The 20,299-nt window shown below is 41.3% G+C and overlaps 3 protein-coding genes across 3 annotated transcripts in view; all 3 read right to left on the reverse strand.

Moving 5' to 3' along the window:
- Positions 1–520: 520 nt before the first annotated feature.
- Positions 521–6,397, reverse strand: kif9 (kinesin family member 9). The gene is made up of 20 exons (XM_061094295.1): positions 6,302–6,397; positions 5,418–5,589; positions 5,218–5,324; positions 4,902–5,141; positions 4,076–4,159; positions 3,888–3,980; positions 3,655–3,802; positions 3,509–3,573; positions 3,346–3,423; positions 3,197–3,265; positions 2,976–3,080; positions 2,823–2,878; positions 2,648–2,723; positions 2,419–2,543; positions 1,804–1,959; positions 1,492–1,700; positions 1,098–1,265; positions 938–996; positions 679–780; positions 521–580 (listed from the first exon to the last, which is right to left on the reverse strand). The coding sequence occupies exons 1-20, from the start codon at positions 6,395–6,397 to the stop codon at positions 521–523; spliced, it is 2,268 nt and encodes a 755-aa protein (XP_060950278.1).
- A 1,372-nt stretch (positions 6,398–7,769) lies between these two features.
- Positions 7,770–12,365, reverse strand: cdv3 (carnitine deficiency-associated gene expressed in ventricle 3). Its single transcript, XM_061093494.1, has 5 exons — positions 11,880–12,365; positions 11,075–11,148; positions 10,238–10,374; positions 9,760–9,922; positions 7,770–9,516 (listed from the first exon to the last, which is right to left on the reverse strand). Exons 1-5 carry the CDS (start codon positions 12,063–12,065, stop codon positions 9,390–9,392), a joined length of 687 nt encoding a protein of 228 aa, XP_060949477.1. The 5' UTR covers positions 12,066–12,365; the 3' UTR covers positions 7,770–9,389.
- Positions 12,366–15,580: 3,215 nt separating this feature from the next.
- tmem108 (transmembrane protein 108) overlaps positions 15,581–20,299 on the reverse strand; it is a gene marked incomplete in the record, with an annotated part of 28,988 nt that continues 24,269 nt past the window's right edge. Inside the window, 1 exon segment of the mRNA XM_061093495.1 lies at positions 15,581–18,077. Coding sequence (XP_060949478.1) covers positions 17,961–18,077 — 117 coding nt within the window.

Here is a 20,299-nt window from a genome sequence, read left to right on the forward strand (position 1 = left end):
TCTGACGGGTATTTTTGCAGAATCACAGCATCGTAGCATTTGTGTTAATTTAATGTAGGGTCTTCTAATTCTAGCTTTCCATGTTGCTCACTGACTGAAATTCAGTTTGTTTGATAACATTTTCAATGGCTGATCTCTCTTCTTTTTTTTAAAACTTACAGTAGATCTTTTATTTCCCCGGTGGGTTTCACTACATTAATTGATGCAGTGTTTTCAAGTTTGTGTTCATTCTTTTGTCTTGAGTTCTGTTTGAGGGCTTTTACTTGCAAATAGGTCGGAGGGATTGGGTCAGAAGTCCCGGGGTCGAGGGTTAGAGCTCATACAAGACTGTAACTAGTGAATTTGTACAACCAAAGAAGTCTATTTTGTCGTTCAGGAATAATAAATTTTACTTTTCATTTAAGAAGCTGATTTGTGGTGCAGTGTCTTTTGTTTGTGATTCATGTCTCATGGTTTTTAAAGGTTCAGTGTTTCCTCTATAGATGGATTTGAGTTACTGTGGTTTGTACATGAAACTCACTCAAGTAGCAGGTAGAGTTGGAAGGAGCCTCCTGTAGCCGGTGTGAGCCCGGACGTCTCTCTGCAGTGGAGGAAACACATTTACTGTGAAGCGACGACATCTGATTCACTTCAAATTGAGGAAAAAATTACAATCCAGTAGTTGGAAGAGCCACGAACCCTTTTCTGCGTCCGGCAGCGAGCGTTGTGGAAGAACTGAGCACTGGGGGCGTCGGGAGGAAGCTCGTCCTGTGGCTGCTGCTCGTTGTCGTCACTCTGGATCTGAGGAAAGTGTAGAATGACACGAATGTCGATGTTCCTCAATCTCAGCTAATTGCACTTAGTCAATTTATGGAAAACAACACAGCAGCTTCTGATTATTAATATGCATTTTCTAAAAGTAACAACTACACTTAAATATGATGGAAAACAGACTCACCTGTGCAAGTATCTTCTCTGCAGGTGTCAGGGAAGCCGTCTTATACCAGGTCTCAAACTCTGCACATGGAGAATTCAGTATTTAGAATAATTGAAAACTTTTACCTCTTTCATGGAGGCAGTCAATTCACAACTATTCATATGCAGAAGACGGAACTGACCTGAGACCAGGCGCACCCTGCACTGGTGCACCAGGTGTTCACAGTAGTTGACCTCGGCCTTGACGTCGTGCAGCACCACGTGCCGCTGCCGATACAGAGTCTTCAGCTCGCTGATCTGCAGCAGCAAGTCGGCGTCCGGCTCCTCTTCATCAGCTGGATATTCATCTTCTTAAAAATAACATTCAAAAATGGATTTATCTTTTCCATCCTTTTGTCATGTCCATTAATATAAACTCATTGTGGGTAGACATGTAAAAATCTAAATTCCAGTCAAGGTTTCAAAAGATCCAATCTCAACTTCTCAGCTTCCACAACTCCTGGTTGTTTGCAATTAAACATATAAGATGTTTCCACAACAAATGTCTCAACACCTGGAGTTAGACGTGACAGATACCTTGAGCCGCTCTCATCTGCTTGTGTTGCAGTAGAGTCGACATGACAGCATCGATCTCTCCCTTCACGGCGTTGATCTCCTCAGTGAGCTGACGGACCAGACTCTGGCGCTCCATCAGCACGGCCTTGTTCTCCTTCAGGATGTTGCTGATCTTGCTGCCTGGTCCCACCTTAAAGTCCTCAAACCATTCTGATCTGGTCGGAGGAGACCTGGACACAGACGGAGAACCGTTGAGTAACCGTGTTCTCACTCTGTTTTAAAGATGATCAATATCTGCATTAACAGAAATGACTACATGTCACATCCACTTACTCGGGCTGAGGGGGTTCTGCTGGTTGTGCCTCCTGGATCTGAGCATCTGGTTCCTGGGAATCCAGTTCTTTCTCAGACGTCTGGGAAGAGTTCTGCTTCCTGGAGGAAGACTCGCAGCGCTTCCTTGATGATGGACTTCCTTCTCCCTGCGTCGTGCTGTGGGTGAAGGAACCATGAGAAAAAACAAACAGGTGCATTGAACACAGTCAACTCATAAAAGCTTTGATCTGAACATCAGGCGGATGTTGCTATGGTTACATATTGATCCTATCAGGTCAACAACAGGACAAAGGAGATTGTTATTTAATCCTTCAACTGCTGAGTTCTGCCTAATGAGCTTTCAATAAATGTAATGAAGTGTTTTCCTTGAGAGAAGAGTAGAGGAGGGCAAGTCTACTGGTCATGTGCTGCTGGGGGGGTTATGTCTTCCTCTGTGTCTATGTTTTTGCCGGATCACGCAAAAACTACACAACCGTTTTTCAACTTGACCCAAAGAACAACCCGTTAAATTATAGGAGGATTTATTTTCCCTTCATGCACCTGGTTGAATGAGCTGTGAGCCTTGAGGCAGCGTCATGTGCTCTCCTAGCAGCTTCAGACCTAAATCTTCATTACCTGAGTTTGTCTTTGGACTTCTTGGCTTTGGTTGTCGCCGTAGTTGCACGCCGAGTTTGTTTTTGTGACTGAGTAGCCGCTGAGCCGCCACCATCCGCATCATCAGTCCCGCCTCGGCCATCGTCCTGCAAAAAAGAAACATCGGATCACAGCTCAGTCACAGTGAGCTGTTCACTAAAACCACAAGATGCTAATTTCAACGAGTCGTGCTTCACGGATGTCGACTGACCTTCGCGTCCGATGTGACTTGGTCTTTCTTCGTCAAGCTGCAGGTGTTGCATATCGCAACCTTCTGCTCCTGTTTCCTGCTCGCAGACAAAACTCAAACATTCAATCAACTCGCCCCTTAACAAATAAAGCATGGTGTTTTATTTTAAAGATGTGAATAAGAAGGTTATACTCACTGCAGAGCGAGTTTAAACTGGGCGAACACTGCTTCCACCTGCCTGATACTGATGACCTGTAATTCAAAGTCATGCACAGAGACATTAAAAGCCTGAACTCCTGAAGTCTTACTGGTATTGAAGTGATAATACTTAGATTCTTAATGTTTTTACAGTGATTTCCATCAGGCTTCCGTCCAGGTAGCTCTGCACCTCAGTGCTGATCTCGGCCAACTGGGCTTCAGACAACGGCTCGTGCTCGACACACTGTTTGTTCAACTGGTGAGAGATGAACGGACGCCATTTATGTTTGTGCTCCCAGTAAACCAGAGCTACAACCATTAAACGAATATAATGAAACATGTGTTGGCTCATTTCCAGTGGGCTCCCCTCACCAGAGTGTTGTGGATGGACATCTCCTCTTTCAGCGTCAGCAACTCCTTCTGAAGTTTCTTGACCTGGAGCTGATCACAACAGAGAAACTGATTAGATCACATGTTCTTACCCGTGTATGATGATGCATACGTGTGTTGAAGGAACTCACAGCTGGATTCATGTGTTCATTAACAGCTGGTTGAATCTTGACGTTTTTCATTCTTCTTGCAAAATGCATCGTACAAAGCTGCAAAGAACAGAAATGATCATCCAGAGGTGAAATGAGGACAATAAAGAACGTCTTTATGTATATTATATAATCCAATCCGTACTGTTTCGTCTAAATGTTCAGCCTCCCCGTAGACGTTGGCCACGAGCACCGTGTTGCAGTTCCCTCCTGAAGAAACAAACATGTGTAACTACACAGAAGAAGCCTGGTGATCGGTGTGGTTAAGAACTGAACATGTGGTCGTCTCACCCAGTGAGTTTTTGAGGGCATGCGTGAGTTTGGTCTGTCTGAAGGGAACGTGCTCCCTGCGGCGGTCGGCCAGGGCCAGGATGGTCTGCTCCAGGAAGGACAAGGACTTGTTGATGTACGTGGATTCTTTCAACATCTGGCCCTCGGACTGGAAGAGCGGAGATGGGACATAGAGTTAAATGAGAACTCATGGTGGAAGACAATCAAAAAAGTCAGATTCAACCCAAACTCACCCCGGTCTTTCCCAGTCTCTCCGACCCGGCCAGATCCACCAGGCTCAGCTTGGACGTGACGTATTTGGCTTCAGATAAAGTCCGCGAGCGACACTGACCAAGGAAGACATGTTTAAAATGAATGTCTGACCACATGAGAAGTTGTGCAGACAAAGAGTGAACATGTGAGTATCAGCTGAGCTCCTCACCTCGATGTGAAGGGTGAAGATACAGTGGGACCTGGAGGAGTTCCTGTTCAGGGCGTGAGATCCTGTGATGCGGTTCATATCAGCCTGAGTCAGGACACAAGAGTGGCTCGTGTTTCAATGAATTCATCCATGAAACTTGTGAAAGCTTATGAGCATAAAAATAAAACAATACACAACTTCGCTCTCCGTGCACTTTCATAGGAACACCATACTAGTTTGGGGCCGACAGCCATCGGTTCTTTAAACATTCTCAGTTCTGTGATGGTGGTAAACCTGTTTCCACTGTTTCCACTGAAGCCTCAGATTTCAGGTCTTGGTCGACAGGAGTGGAACCCGATGCTGTTTCCTACTGTTGTAATCCAACCAGCTTAAGGATTGATGTGTTAGTGCATTGTGAGATATCTGTGTGCTCACTACAGGTGTAAAGAGAGAGGCAGGTCTGAGCTGCTGTGACCTGTCAGCTCTCATAGGTATGGTGTTTCCTCTCTGCAGACCTGCCACACACTCTATGTATTTGGTTTTGAGCATCAGCTGTGTCAGAAATCCTCAAACTAGCACAACTGGATTCACATTATTATATTTTGAACCTTAACTTGAGCTCTTGACCTGCATCCTGAATCTGAAGGATTTGATTTGCTGATTGGATAAAAACGTGAATATAGGTGGACTGCTGTTCCCAATAAAGGAAGTGCTTTGGTAAAAGAACATTTTACAGTTAAAGCTGCTAAATAGAAGTCACCTGAGGAATTATCAATAATACCAACATACTAAAGCTTTGGATCAACAGGTTCAGCCATTGAAATAATTTGAAAAAGTAGTGGCGCACCTCAAACATCATGTCGAGTGCGTCCTCCTCACTGAACACCGGGTGGAGAGAGAGACCTTTGATCACCACTCCTCTGCCCGGCTCCTCCGTCACCATCAGGCCTCGAGAGGACGAGGAAGCAGAGTCCTGCTGCGGAGACACCGGGGACAGCAGGTCCAACAGCGTCTCGTTGTAGATCTCCATGAAGGACAGTTGCACCGAGAAGGAAAAGTCCGTCCTCTTCTCGATCTCCTGAAACACCTGAGGGACAGCTTTAGATTAGTTAGAGGAATGATGTCACTGGAGCAGAGGAAGGCTTCCTCAGGAACACAGGTACCTGTTGAAGAGCTCGGGGGATGAATCCTCGCTGCTTGTATGCTTTCGTGGACCCGGTCATGGTGTAGGTCTTCCCTGCACCTGTCTGCCCAAAGCAGATCACAGTGCCTGGCAAAGACAAAACACAAGACCATTACCAGGACAGGTCAAAAAGAACCAGGGAATAACACCACAGAAGTGTGTTGATCAGGGAGATCTCACCGTTATAACCATCAAATGCTCCCTGGACCACCGGGTGACACACTCGGTCATACACCTCCTCCTGGGACACGTCCTGCAGGACCCCCTCCAGGCGGAAGGACCAGGAGTTGGGTTGTCCTTTTATAAAGTCTGCGGTCTTCTTACTGTCTCTTCTGTGGTAGATGTTCACAGTCTGAGGGACGAGACACAAGACAAGTTCTTATTTGTAACATTACCAAACTGAGATTTCATTTTAAAGCACAAAACAAATCATGCTTGTGGAGGCAGTGTGGTCTGAACAATTACAAAAATAAGTTAAAGGTCAGAACAAATTGAATCATTCAACAACTGTCAATCTATTCCCCTATCTTTAATAGATACCGATAATGTTTAACGTGTAAAATGTAACCTATTAAACTAAAGTTAAAACGTTTAACCAAACAAGAGCCTTCATAGAATAAGCCACTGAACATTTGAACATTTGAATATTTGAACATTTGCACTAGACTGTTATTTTTTTTAATACTGTATTATCCCACCTATAGTGTATTCATGTTTATATATATTTATATATTTATCTTGCTCGTAGTGTATTCATCGTTCTTATATCATAAAATACCTCTTAACACTGTTCATATTCCATATATTTCTTACTGTACATATCTTATTTATTTACATATTCCACTTTGAATATGCACAATACTCTGCACTTTTACTGCCTTTTTTTGCACTTCTGTTTAGATGCTAAACTGCATTTCTTTGTATAAGTACTTGTACTGTGGAATGACAATAAAGTTGAATCTAATCTAACACAGTAGGAAAGTAGATGATATTATAACACTTGTGTTGTATGCAAACATCTATAAACCTGTTTATAAGAACAGTAAATGACAGTATGTGATCACCTGTCCGTCAGGGAGACATTCCATGAGGCCCTGAGCGAAGTTCGCGGTTGGTCTGATCCGAACAAACACTCCTACATTCCCGCTGTGAGTCTTCATCGTGCCCGCTGTCCGGAACTCGACCTCCAGGGAATCACGTGTATAATAGTTTGAACCAGTGGAACCATGAACTCCCCACAGGGGAACCAGCAGTGAACTGGGAGCTCCCCAGCTGCCTATGTTGCCTCACGGTTAAGAGGCATGCCTTTGATGTCACCGCGTTTAGAGGCAGTGGTTTCCATGGCAACGGCGGGTGCACACAGTGTGGCAAGGTGGCAGGAGCGCGCTCCCGCACAGGAGCTCTATTTCCGTATTAATGCATGAATTATTATATCACTAAATATCACATTAAATATGACTTTAAATTAAATATAAATGACAGTAATTATACAGGAGCATTAATAGATATTAATCCCTTTAAAGGTCCTGGTTTAAATGATTGTGATGATCTTATAGGTTAATAACAAACTAACATGTATAATCACATGTGTCTAATGGAGGCTGATTACTGTAAAACAGTAAAGTGCATGCTTTCAAACAGCGCGCCAACTCAGACATCTAACAACCGGAAGTTCCCGTTGCTCCGTGTGCCACAGTGCCCCCCTGTGGCCGGCGACTGGAACAGCGGGAGGAAGTGTCGGCACCATGGAAATGAAACTGCGTCGATTAGTAGATCAACAGAAAATGAATCGATTTTCATGAGCAAATTATCGTTCTAGTAAAAATACGGAATATTTGTGGATCCGAGCTTCTTTAATGAGTAATTGCCTTTGTCCTACATGATGGAACATTGTTTAATATTAATAAACAAAGTTTTAAAGCATTAAAAAAAGAATTGTGGGTTTGGACTGTTTCCCAAATAAAACTATACCTTTTTATACATAAGATGTGGTCAATTATAATGGGGATTTTTTTTTGTTATGTCTCAAAAGCAAATCAATTAATCAAGTAAAGAATTCATAGAGTTGAACTGTTATAATATAATAGAACATTTTGGGGGAATATATATAGGATTAAGCAGCAGACTTAGATGCAAAGTATTCAGTAAGTTACTGAAATAATGTATTGCTGCCCTTCAGTTTATAGGTATTTAGTTCTCTGACTAAATTAATTTGGTTTTCCAACTGAAGGAAACGTGATTAAGGTGAGAAATGAATCATTACTCTTCCTATCGGCCTGTTTATTATTTTTCATGGGAGCATAAAGGATTCACATTGTGAAGGTGCATAACAGACGGAAGCAAGACCTTCTTCACATAATAAATCTTATTTTTGAATAGGCTTAATGTCTCAAGATCATTTAAGATTTGTTTAAACAACTTTGGTGGTTATTGATGGTTCTTAAACTATAAATCAAGACATCCCAGGAATAAACAAATTTATATGGGAGCATAACACCAACTTTTCACTTTAAAGATTCAGACAAGACTGCATTCAAGAGGATCACTTTATTTTTTTGTGTTAGACTCTTCTCTTTTCATCACAAATATTATCTGTCCACGCGAAGTGTCCCAGCAGGGATCAACCTTCCCTAACATCTGTATGGAAAGGACAGAAACACAGAACATAAATCCAGTTCATCTTCACCTCTCTAAACATAATTAAGCTTGTAGTAAAAACCCATTTGATTTTAACCGGGCGAACCACTGTTTTGGACGTGGATAGCACTCATGTTGGATTTGGTGACAGTTTGTATTTACAGACCAGCGGTAACTGTGACTCTCTGCAGATGAACTTATGCACAAACTAACTGTTTTACACAGCTGCAATTCGGGCTGAGACTGATAACGGTGGAGGAAAAGCCTTGATAAAAAAAAAAAAAAGAAAAAAGATAAGATAAGTATTTTGTTGGCATTGTAACGTCTGTGACAACTGAAATGCTGTCAGGTGTCAGTAAAGCATCGGTTGCCAGAAGAATGATTCGGGTTAGAAGCTAGCTTCAGTTACTCTCGTGTGGAAGTCTAAAAGATAGCAAAATAAAGTCAGGGCAGCAAAATCAAACAGTGGATATGAAAGACAGTTAGTAGTTGAAATCATCAGGCAAACTACATCAGCACTACATTCTTCAACAGAAGGATTCTTTTCTTTAAATTGTATGTTGTTTATTTTCACTAAGTGGTGAGATCCAGAGGCAGGCAACATCCCGGGAGACAACAAGCAATGTTCTCTTCAGATGACAAAGCAGTTTCTATCAGTAAGGCCACTTAATATAGAAATTCTAAATGAGGACCACAACCTATCCCTTCTTGTCCATAGATCACTGCAGGCTGTCATCATCATCACAATGATGAGGGGGAAAAAAACATAGCTTCACGTTTCTAAACCGAAGAGCCTGATGGCCAGCTCGTATGTGGGGGGGTTGGTGTTTGCCCCCTTCACCACCACAGCGGAAAAACAGCTCAGTCCACATGGTCACCACCAGCTGTGCTGCTGAGGTAGTTTCCCCACTCCCAAACCCCAATTGCAACTCAAAAACACACCTCAAAATAACCATGTTGCGATTGGGTTATAGCAATCTTGCAAAAAAATAGATATTTTCACAGAAGTTTGTAAAATCATCTTGCCTAAAGTCTTCTTCCATCCTCAGTGGCTTTATCAAAGCAAGTTGAAGTCCAGAGAGAAGTTGCGCCATACAACCGCTGCTCTGAGTACAATCCCAAAGGACAACTATGTTGTTGTTGTTTGATGTTGCTGCAGTGTTGTACGATTGGGTGTATTTTGCTAATTCCTTTTCTACTATTCCCTCTTTTAACAGCCCCTTCAGATGCAGTCCTTTAGGTTTGCCAACCAAATGTGTGTGTGAAGTGTTATATTGGTCTAATTAAAAGGGAGTGTCACTATTTGTGTGTGTGTGTGTGCTGCTGTGTGTGAATGTATCTGTGTGTGTGTGTGTGTGTGTGTATTCAGGCCTGTGTGTTTGTGTAAGTAACCAGTGTGGTGATAGAGGCAGCATGAGCTCGGTCAGGACTGCAGTCCACATAGCTGGAGGTCAGCTTTCTTCGAGGGACTGGGCAGGACCGTGCTGGAGGGGCCAGGGGACGGAGGGAGCGGCTCTACTTATCCCCCAGGATGGCGTACTGGTTGTCAAGCTGCAATTGCTGCAGAGAAGCGCCACTGGTCTCATCTCTACCACGGTTCCTGTGTTTCACAACCTCAAAGGTCTTCTCCATTTCTCGGTCTCTAAAAGACAGATGTATGACGTTATTGTGGAAACGGCACAGAAAATTAATTCACCACGAGTAACAGTCAATCTTCTAAAATATGAATCGAAACAATGCTTCTGAAATGTGAGTAGTTTATATGATTTAATGTTCGTAGATAAACCAGAATGTGGAAATATTTTTTTAATAGCAGACTGTGAAAGTTAACTTACAGCGACTCCTCCACTACTTAAATCTACCATTTGAAACAAACTAGTCTTACCTGCGTGTCTCCACATGCTTGGAGGTGGCCATTAGAGAGGGGAACTGAGTGTCATTGAAGATCTCAGGAGGTCCCTGGGTGGGACCTCGTTTGGTGGTGGTCAGCCGAGCCCCTGGAGGGCGATATACGCCAGAAGGCCTCGATTCAGGAACCTCTTCCTCCTCTGAAAGCAAAGAGACGACATGTGTTAGACAAGAAAAACACGATTTTCAGGAGTTTCATTTACTCAAATCACATCAACCCCAGGTATTAGATGTTTACAACAGCTTCAGGCAGAGTATGTGATTTCTTTGAGATGAAATAAATAACACTAAAATGTGTGTGGCTTGGAATGCTCAGTTAAAACGGCCATATGCTAACATGGCTCCTAAGAGTCCCACAACACAGGTATCACCTGTGTCACATGTATTCTAAACCTTTAAAAAGTAATATTTTTGATTCCTCATGTTGAAAACAGGCCTGAGGCAGGTTTACCCACCGATGGGCGCAGCAGCCGGAGGAGGACCACCTCCAGATTTGTTCCAGGGTCCCGACACCTTGTCTCCGCTGACCAGGATGATCTCTCCGTCCTCACCGACCTCCTCCCTCTCATCCTCGTCTTCCTCCCTCTCGTCACTGCCAACAACCAGAGAGACAGTTGAGACGAGATGAAGAGCGTCCACACGAGGACACTTAACAGGTCTCCCTCTGCTTATGTTTCCAGTCATACCACCTCCACATATCACTGTGTGTCATTTAGATTCATTTGAATGGCAACACAGTTTTATCTGTGGTTTTTCAGGTTCATTTGACAAAGATCAATTATGATCAATTAATTTATGAGCGTGTTATATCTGTATGTTTGCACAAAAACATACAACTGTGTAAAATAAGGGCGGTGGAACTTGAGATTGAGACATTTTTGCACATTTAAAAAGGGATTAATGAAATTACGTTTTGCTTACAGTATATTTTCAGTTAAATCATGCTTATAAAACTCATAAGAGCATTACAACAACTGTCCTGTGTTGTGAATCAATCCAAATGATATGTTCACCTTTATACAGCTTGATAACTCGACTACACTGCATTCTAAACATATCTGGAGCTAAGATCACTGTGCTCTTATCGTCTGCATCTGCCACGGTGCAAAAAGGAAGCTGCAAAAATGAAATGTGTTAAACTCTTACTAGTGCACTCCCTCTTTTCCTACTGCTGGCAGAAGAATAATTAAGCTGTGGTCAAATCAATACTTGCAATAGCACAACCCCAGCCCCTCAGCTGACGGATGGGAGATGCAAATGACAACCACACGTTTCCTCCCCCCCCCCCTCACCTGATCTGGAGAGCCTGGAGCCGGAGACCACTGTAGTCCACTTCCTTCTGCTCGAACTCCTTCCATTCGTCCTCCTGGGAAAACAGGAAACATTAAACACACAAGCACAACACAAAGAAGAACCCACACGGACCCATTTAAAAAACACAAAGGTTGTGGTCGCACATCTGTATCCAGGCCTGATTACCCCCCCTCCCCCAGGAGACATGGCCACACAGAGGCAGGGCAGCCCGGTGTGGATCTACCCTCCACCTGGTTCCGGTCCCACTAACACAACCGGGTCTGATCCGCGGGTTTAGAGCCTCGTCGGGTGGGGAAGCGGGTTCGCTAGCCACCGTGGAAACTTGTGACAAATGGCGGCCCGGCCCTGCTCGATCCTCGGGTAGTGTGTGGAAGGGAGGGAGGGTGGAGGAGGGGGGGATGACAGCTCAACACAAGGCCACTGTCACGGCGAGGGGAGAAGCATCGAGGCCTTTTCATGTATATGTATATTTAATATCATAACGCAGAGTCATGGATAACCACGTGGTTTGGAAAGGGGGTTAAAATAGCGGATCAAAGCTAAAGTGGCTAAAGTGTGCCACGGGGAGAGGGGGGGGGTGGACATATGCTAGCTAGCACCCGGCGTTTCCCTTCGCACGCTTCCCTGAATTCAGCGGATTTAGCGGGTAATCGGGTGGGATCCCCGGGGTCTGTGAGGCGGAGGGTGGGTCCGGGGACCACCAGGACCGGGACCAGGACCCACCCGGACCGGGGGTCTCTCTGGACCGGGGACAGAAAGTTACCGGGCAGCTGCGACCATTACCTTCTCGATCTGCTGGTCCTGGTTCTCGCTCTTCGTGGACGCGGACTTCTCCCGCTTCGTCTTCTTCACGACGGCGGACACGAGGCCGGCGGGCGGCTCCTTGCCCTTCCCCTTGTCCGTCTTCTTCTTCTTCTTGTCCCGCTTCGCGAAGAAGTCGTCCAGGCTCTTCTCCGGCAGATCCGCCATTTTCAGAGAGCAGCGTTGGGGAGTTAGCTTGCTAGCTGCTAGCTCCTTTTTTTTTTTTTTTTTTTTTTTAGCCTGGTGGTGGCGGTGGTGGTGGAGCGGGGTGGATGTGGGGGTGGCGGGGAGGCGGGGCTGGAGCAGCGGGTCACTCGGTCAACCACTCGCGGAATCGAACCTGGTGGTCCCACTTGCACCGTGTCTCACAGTAGATGTCCTCCGTGCTTCCCTCAGCACACCGCGGGCTCACCTGTCCACCACGCCATGCCACTCGGGCTATTTGACCAATCTGCGCCCTCACCCGGAAGTGCTTCGGCCCCTTAAACCGGATGCAGTCGCCAGCGTGACGAAGAAGCTAAAGGGCCACAGCGTGACGACGTAGATCACGACTCACGTTTTTAGTTTTTATATTTGTTTACCACTTTCTGATGACGCGTCATTAACAGTCAAGACAAGTGTTTTATTAAAGTAGATTTAACAAACAACTGTACTTTGATCAAAGTGCTGTAGAAACAAGAAGAGAAGATGATACATTATGATACATTAAGTTAAGATGAGAGAATACGATACAATAAGATTATACGTTATGATACAATAAGATAAGATAGTAAACTAAAGATAAGTTTACAAACTATACAATAAGATAATACGTTACAATATGATACAATACTATAGGATAAGATGATACATTATGATACAATAAGATAAGATGAGACAAAAAAATACGAAACAATAAGATAATACGTTATGATACAATTAGATAAGATAGTAAACTAAAGATAATTTACAAAACTATACAATAAGATAATACGTTACAATATGATACAATACTAAAGGATAAGATGATACATTATTATACAATAAGATAAGATGAGACAAAAAAATACGATACAATAAGATAATACGTTATGATAAGATAAGATAGTAAACTAAAGATACTTTACAAAACTATACGATAAGATAATACGTTACAATATGATACAATACTATAGGATAAGATGATACATTATGATACATTAAGTTAAGATGAGAGAATACAATACCATACGATAATATGTTATGATACAATAAGATAAGATAGTAAACTAAAGATAATTTACAAAGCCCTTAAGTAAGATAATACGTTACAATATGATACAATACTATAGGATAAGATGATACATTATGATATACAATAAGATAAGATGATACATTATGATACATTAAGTTAAGATGAGAGAATACGATACAATACGATTATACGTTATGATACAATAAGATAAGATGATACAATACAATAATACGTTATGATACAATAAGATAAGATAGTAAACTAACTAATTAAATGCAAAAAAGCAGGCTTCCTGTTGTGTATTTCCAATTGCACTTTAAGACTTTTTTGTTTGTCTGGTCGTGATACACCTATATATTTTTGTTAAGACCGTTCAATGTGAACACGTTCCAGGGGTCTCAGGGGGCACCGTTGAGCCATTTTGCGAAGCCCATTGAAAATTCCTCCAGAATATGTAAATTTTCACCACTTTCTAACTTTCTGCAAATTTTGGTAAGAATTTGAGCATGGTAAAGCCCTCAAAAAGCCATTTTTTTTGCCTGAATAATAATTATAATAATCCTTACAATTTCAATAGGGCCTCACCATACTGACTTTGATGTCAGTGCACAGGCCCTAATTACCAAACTATACAATAAGATAATACGTTACAATATGATACAATACTATGGGATAAGATGATACATTATGATACAATAAGATAAGATGAGACAATAGAATACGATACAATAAGATAATACGTTATGATACTATAAGATAAGATAATAAACTATACCATAAGATAACTACGTTACAATATGATACAATACTATAAGATAAGATGATACATTATGCTACAATACAATAAGATGAGACAATAGAATACGATACAATAAGATAATACTTAATGAAATGGTACGATAAGATAAGATAATAAACTATATGATAAGATAATACGTTACGATACAATAGTATAAGATAGAATAAAATAGCAATAAATGACTAAGAAGTAAATACAAATGCTTGATGAAGTGTAATTCATGGCTCTATTCATTACACCTGGTTGAATGATGGTGAATGAGCCATGTTCAACCCATGGGATGAGGATTAGGAAATGTTCTTTCAAAACCAACATTGATGTGTTTCATCACAGTGTCTTTTTTGACTGCAGCTCATCGAACACATTGTGTGAGTGCAGCATCTCGTCAATAAGTCAAAAGGATGATGACCAGCTCAGGGGCCCGCAGAAGACTCAAGTTAACTCCATATCTGGGTCTACAGAATTGAATTCACTGCAAATATGTTAGAAATGGATAATGCTAAGATTAATGTTAAAGGCTCAATAACAGGAGTCATGTCCACTTTGATTAGAGAGAAGCAAAATCCATCATGAGCCAGACTAAAGTGTGCAAAAGAACAATTTATATAACTCAATCTTATTAGGTCATATATGCACCAATATTTGAAAATAAATCATTAAACCCACAGACTTTATCAAAATAATCTGTAAAGGTTGATGGAAGCTGTGAGGGGACTTTTTATTTTCAAGAAGCCAATAAATAGTTTCCATGTGAACTTTATATTATTTAACCTTTTCAAACGTGGTCACTGAGGAATCTTTACTTGGCTGCTTTTTTTGTAAGATTGATGTGTAGATCAATTTAAGGGAGTTGGAGATGAAATATATTTTCTCTATATAGTTTGTTTTTATTAATGGAGGAGTGACGCAAACTGTAGCTATATGTAATTTATGTCTCTATATTTGTATCTAATTGTGTTTGATATTTCAATAGATTGTGGCTGCAAACAAATGTCAGTCATCCACTGTGAGCAGTGTCTTATTGTAACTTGTAAATATTGTCAGCTCTAACTTACTTTAAAATAATTCTGAATTACCACAGGTAATGTAATTGTTCTCTCCGGTTAGAATCGTAAATGTTCATTAATAAACATATATTGTCTAAAGACACAAATGTATGTAGCAGCTGATGTATTTAATTTTACAAAGTTTTGACTTAAAATGTTAAGTAAAAAGCAATATTAAACATAAATACAACCAAATACTTTGACTGGAGACAGTCCTCCAACTTTTTCATAAGAGCAAACTTCAAATTTTTGTGATATTACCAATATGTACAAATCTGTGTACAAAGTGTACAAATCTACAAATAACATTCACTTCAAATTAAGCCTCTCCTCAGCAGAAAAGCAGGCTGTAAACAGATTATTGAACTGACGTCATTTCCCCTGAGCTGCAGGTCACTCGACCAGATGCAGGACAAAGAGAACATTCCAGCTCACCACATGAATGGATGTGCTGCGGTCAGCAAGGCTGTTTACTCTGCTTTGTTATATAAGCAATAGGTGTGATATCAAACTTACACATCTACTTCAGATTTATTGTCATGAAACATTATTTACGGGTGATCATACAGCCGTGAAGATATGAGAATTTCACTTTTCAAGAGAATAAATCAGACAATTAGACCCGTCCATGTGTTTTTTTGTTTGTTTTATTGCTCAGCAGTAAAAAGTACAGTGTATACTACAGTACAAAAAATACATCATGTTGAACACTGCTCCACCGAACGTTTTGTAAAATATCCACTTTTTGAGCGTGCAACACAACAAGCCCACCTGTGAGCGTCCGCTGCAGGAAAATAATCAATATGTTTAATTGTGTTGTTCACCACCACCGCTCGAACCGGTGACTTCAGAACAACAGCGCACAATGCAGAAGATCTTCAGCGACAATAGAGGCAGGCAGTATCGATTATTGAATAAAACTGCAGCAATGCAAAGTAAAACAGATGATAGAAGGGCCACAGGGTCAATAATTAGATAAAAGAAATATTCAAACGCCTCTGTATGTGCTCACAGTAAATACTCAGCATACGGTACATTTTTTGTCTCAGTGTTTTCATTGGTCAGGATCTTTAACAGACTCTAACACAAATCGTGTGTGTGTCCAGAGGAATCGTTCACAATCATTCGACATTTCAACAGACACGAGTTACATTAACGGACTAACACAGTATCTGGGGAAACACTTACAGTAGCAAGGGATGTCTAATTTCCTACAGGCGCTGAGAAATGATTTCTCATGTTGGGCTATAACCAGTAGAGGCTCCACAATACAGCAGAGAGGACAAACAGACAGAAAGACAGAGGCTCACACACCCACACACACACACACACACACAGACACACACAGACAGACACAGACAGAAGAACGGATGTGATACAAAGTCTTGTTTGACTTTAAGTAACAGTGATATTTGGTTAAGGGGGGGCAGCTGGATTAAACTGATCCGTCCACTCTCGCTCACACAGTTTGCTTACATGCACGAACAAGGCTTTCACACACACGTACTGAAATATAAAGGGCCAAAGTAAAGAGTTAAGACATCTATGTGGTCCCTCTTAAGAGAAGCTGGTGACACACGAGGGAGGAAGCCATTTTACGTCAGTTCCAATCGACCGAGAGATGCACCATCTTTCAGAACAGCCAGATGTAGATTCCACTCAAATTGACCTTTAAAACCTGGGCTTGTCTTTATCAAACTGATGAGAGATAAAATATAAGGTTCTTTACTTAGTCACCTGCTTTGAAACTTAAGAATTAAATGTGCTCATCTACTTGGCACATGTCTTAAAGTGATGGTAGTATTGTCATTATATGAATAATATGAATGGCTGTATAATACATAATCAGAATGGTTTAGGCTACTATATGCATTTGGCAAAGATCTTATACGTTTTCTTTCTTTCTTTCTTTTTTAATCTGCATTTATCGGGGCTGTAAAACAACAAATCTGGTTCTGATTTTGTTTGCAATCACATCTTCATCGTCTGGATTTGTTAATATGGTGCTAAACTAATTCTTATGACACTGTGTAGCCTCTAATGTACAGTGATCATTTTGTTAACATCCTATTTCCTATGATTTATTCCTTATTCGTGATGTATAAATCCTGTATTTGTGACTTAAAACCTGGCTTTAATGTTTAGCTCAATGCTGACGCGCAATTTATCAAATATATTGTTATTATTCACAAATGTATTGTTTATTATAGAAGTACATGATTGCTGTTATGGGAAACTAAGGAGTTCACACAATGAATATGAACTTAAGAAAAATAAAACTTACATATTCAGAATAACAAATTAAGTTTTCCTGAAAAATTATCAATTATCAATGAGATTCAAGGAGACCACTCTTTCTTTCAATTCTTCGTCTTTGTGACTCTTTGTAACATTCGTGAATTTCTTGCTTTAACAGTTTGATAAATACAGACCCTGATTTCACACACAGCATTTTGCTTCAAATCTCTGCCCCCTCCCCCAAGTTAATATTGTAGGTGCTATATTCAAGTTCAACAGGCTATAAGTATTTTGGAATTGATTTTAAAGGAAAAGAAAAATTACAGCTTTAAAGTTTTCATAGCAGGTCTCTCTCTCTCTCTCTCTCTCTCTCTCTCTCTCTCTCTCTCTCTCTCTCTCTCTCTCTCTCTCTCTCTCTCTCTCTCTCTCTCTCTCTATCAAGCAGGTTGATGTGGCAACATCCACAGTGCACTCGCCATCAAGCCACTGTCATTAAACAAAACCACATATACTCTGTATTTTATAAAGACAATAAAAACCTTTTTTTTAAATCACAATTAAGCCTTTTTGTAGAAAATGTACATCAGAAAAATATGCAGGTGCATCCTCATAGTAAATAGTGTCTGTTTACATCCTTCCAGGTTGCTCTTTGTTTTTATAATATACAGTATAAAGTCAAAAGTCTCTGAATATTTACCACATATATAAAATAGACAACGACAGCAGGGGGAGTAGAGGAGGAGACTCAGTCTTCTCCTGTTCTGTCTCTAGATGGCAGAAGCTTTGTCTCTGTTGATGAAGAGGGTCTCCTGGCAGAAGGGGTTAACCAGGACCACGCTGCTGCCGCTGTAGTCTCCATTAGGGGGTAGACAGGTGTCATGGTCCTGCAAAGGCACAAATAATGTTAACACAGGTGTCTGGCTGTGTAAAGAAAAAAAGCTGTGAGACATGATTCAGTTACCGGGTTCACCATAAGGGCATAAACTGCAGTCTACTGTAAGTCACCCTAAGGGCAGACAGTTGAGTGCGGAGGCAAACAGAGTAAGATAAGGGTTTTGTGCAGCCTGGGGGCTTTCTAAGGAGATGGTGAACAAAGATATCTGACAACGCTAGATGAGCAGAGACACAAGCGGAGGTGGAGGGGAGGATGTAACAGCCTTAATAGGAGGAGAGACAAAAGGGAGGGATGACTCAGAGGAAACAAGGCAACACTGCGATCCAATGCCTGAAAGGGTGGAGGGTGATGATGAGGTAGAAGTGGTGGTTGGTGGTGAGTCAGCAGTAATGAGGCAGTGCCGGAGGAGGGAGGTGTGAAAAACAAAATGATTTGTTTTACAGCGGCAATGAGGCCGTTTTTATCAGCAGGATCCAATCAAATCAAATTAATGCTGTCATTTAGGTTTACGATCATCTCTACCAGAGCTCTCTCCCTGACCTACAGCACCGGGGAGGCTGTGATACACACGGCTGCTGCTCTACAGAGATAAAGGTAAAAGGCAGGGGAGTAAAACCTGGGTGTCACCAGGGGCATCCTACACATGATCCAACCTCAGCTTCCCTCTCCTGCCGCCCCCACAGATGGCAAAACGTACAAAGGTCGAGGAATAAAAGAGATGAGAAACACACACAAACACACACACACACACACACACACACAGTGAAATTGTCACTCGAGAGACGATAAGATAAAAACATGCAAAATGAATAAAGCAGTGATGAACAAATCAAAATGATGGGCTGAGGACGAGCAGCGAGATTGCAGTTTTAATACTCACTAAAACCCATATGCCTGTTATACATTACAGTATCCAACAGATGGTGCTATAATGCACCAAACAACTAAGCTGCTGCCCAGTTTGATTCAGGTTTGAATTCATCGTCACTGAGCGACCATGACAACCTCTGGCCTGAGTGAGTCCAGCTCTCATCGTGTTATTCTTCTCAGTACAATCAAAAGTAAACTGACAGGATGTGAGGGGGATAGAAAAAACAGCTGAGCAGTAATCCTTTTCTATCCTTATCATATGTTGTACACATTACTGTCTATTGTTCTATTTAGTTGTGTTTGCACTGTATCTCCACAATTCTCCACAGTAGGACTAATAAAGAACGATCCTATCTTATCCTATAATAATGTAAACACCTCATGCAAAGACTCTGTAAAGTCTGTAAGATCTCACTGTCACCAACTGCTCAGTTATTAAATCAGTGTGTGAAAGTATATTTCCAGGTGATGGATTGATTCAGCCATAGAAATGGAGCCTTGGCTGAGATATTAAAAGCATTACAAATATAATAAAGATTCAACTAAGATAAACTACGCATAAGATAAACCCTGATATTACACAGCATCAGGCAAGATAAGATCAGGCAATTTTAAAGATGTTAAAGCTAATAAATGGAAAACTAAACAGTACGATAAGGGAATAAGGTCTTTAGTAACTTCATAATTACAGTGACATAGACATAACTTATAGATTTACACTGTACATGTATTTAAAGTCTGTACAGAATGCAGAGGCATGTTAGGAGCTGGTTCTCTTCCTCTGGCAACAGCCACACAAACACAGATTCCTGAAGAGAAGCAGTGTTGCTCAGTGTAAGTGTCCTCAAGGCATTTTAAAGATTAATAATTTAATGAGATTGTTGTTTTGGCCAGATTTCAGAAAGACAGAAAAAAAACCTGTATCGTTCCAAAAAGGACTTTTTGAAACGGTTCCTCTCTGAGTTTGTGGATCTGTTTAATATCATTTGTAGAGTGACCAGTCAATGGCGGAGAGAGTTGATTCTCTGAATTTTGATTTTATTAGATGTGAAACTTTGTCTGATAATCAGTACTCTAACATTATGTCTGCAGGGAAATCCTCTGTTTGCTTGTTCCAAATAGCATCCCTATAAACTGTAGTGTTACAGCGTCATGATCCAGTGCACATCATCCAGCCTGAGGCTTTGCTGATGGGATTAATTGGACATGGATCCTCTTGTTGTTTCCGTTCTCATTAAAAACCATTGTGCTGACTGGTAGTGAAACATCCAGTAAAAATCCCACCTACTGAATGTGCAGTGTTGTATTCTAATAGTTGACAGTGTGGTGTGTACCTCACTC

Source organism: Limanda limanda, chromosome 20, assembly GCF_963576545.1.
Source record: "Limanda limanda chromosome 20, fLimLim1.1, whole genome shotgun sequence".
Taxonomy (NCBI): Eukaryota; Metazoa; Chordata; class Actinopteri; order Pleuronectiformes; family Pleuronectidae; genus Limanda; species Limanda limanda.

Coding starts and splice junctions, on each gene's coding strand:
- cdv3 (XM_061093494.1), bottom strand. CDS start 12,065: ATGGCGGATCTGCCGGAGAAGAGCCTGGACGACTTCTTCGCGAAGCGG. Junction 9,923..10,237: donor TCCGGCTGCTGCGCCCATCG/GTGGGTAAACCT, acceptor CTTTGCTTTCAG/AGGAGGAAGAGGTTCCTGAA. Junction 9,517..9,759: donor AAGCATGTGGAGACACGCAG/GTAAGACTAGTT, acceptor TCTGTCTTTTAG/AGACCGAGAAATGGAGAAGA.
- kif9 (XM_061094295.1), bottom strand. CDS start 6,397: ATGAAGACTCACAGCGGGAATGTAGGAGTGTTTGTTCGGATCAGACCA. Junction 3,266..3,345: donor ATGAACACATGAATCCAGCT/GTGAGTTCCTTC, acceptor TGTTGTGATCAG/CTCCAGGTCAAGAAACTTCA. Junction 2,544..2,647: donor AAGTCACATCGGACGCGAAG/GTCAGTCGACAT, acceptor TCTTTTTTGCAG/GACGATGGCCGAGGCGGGAC.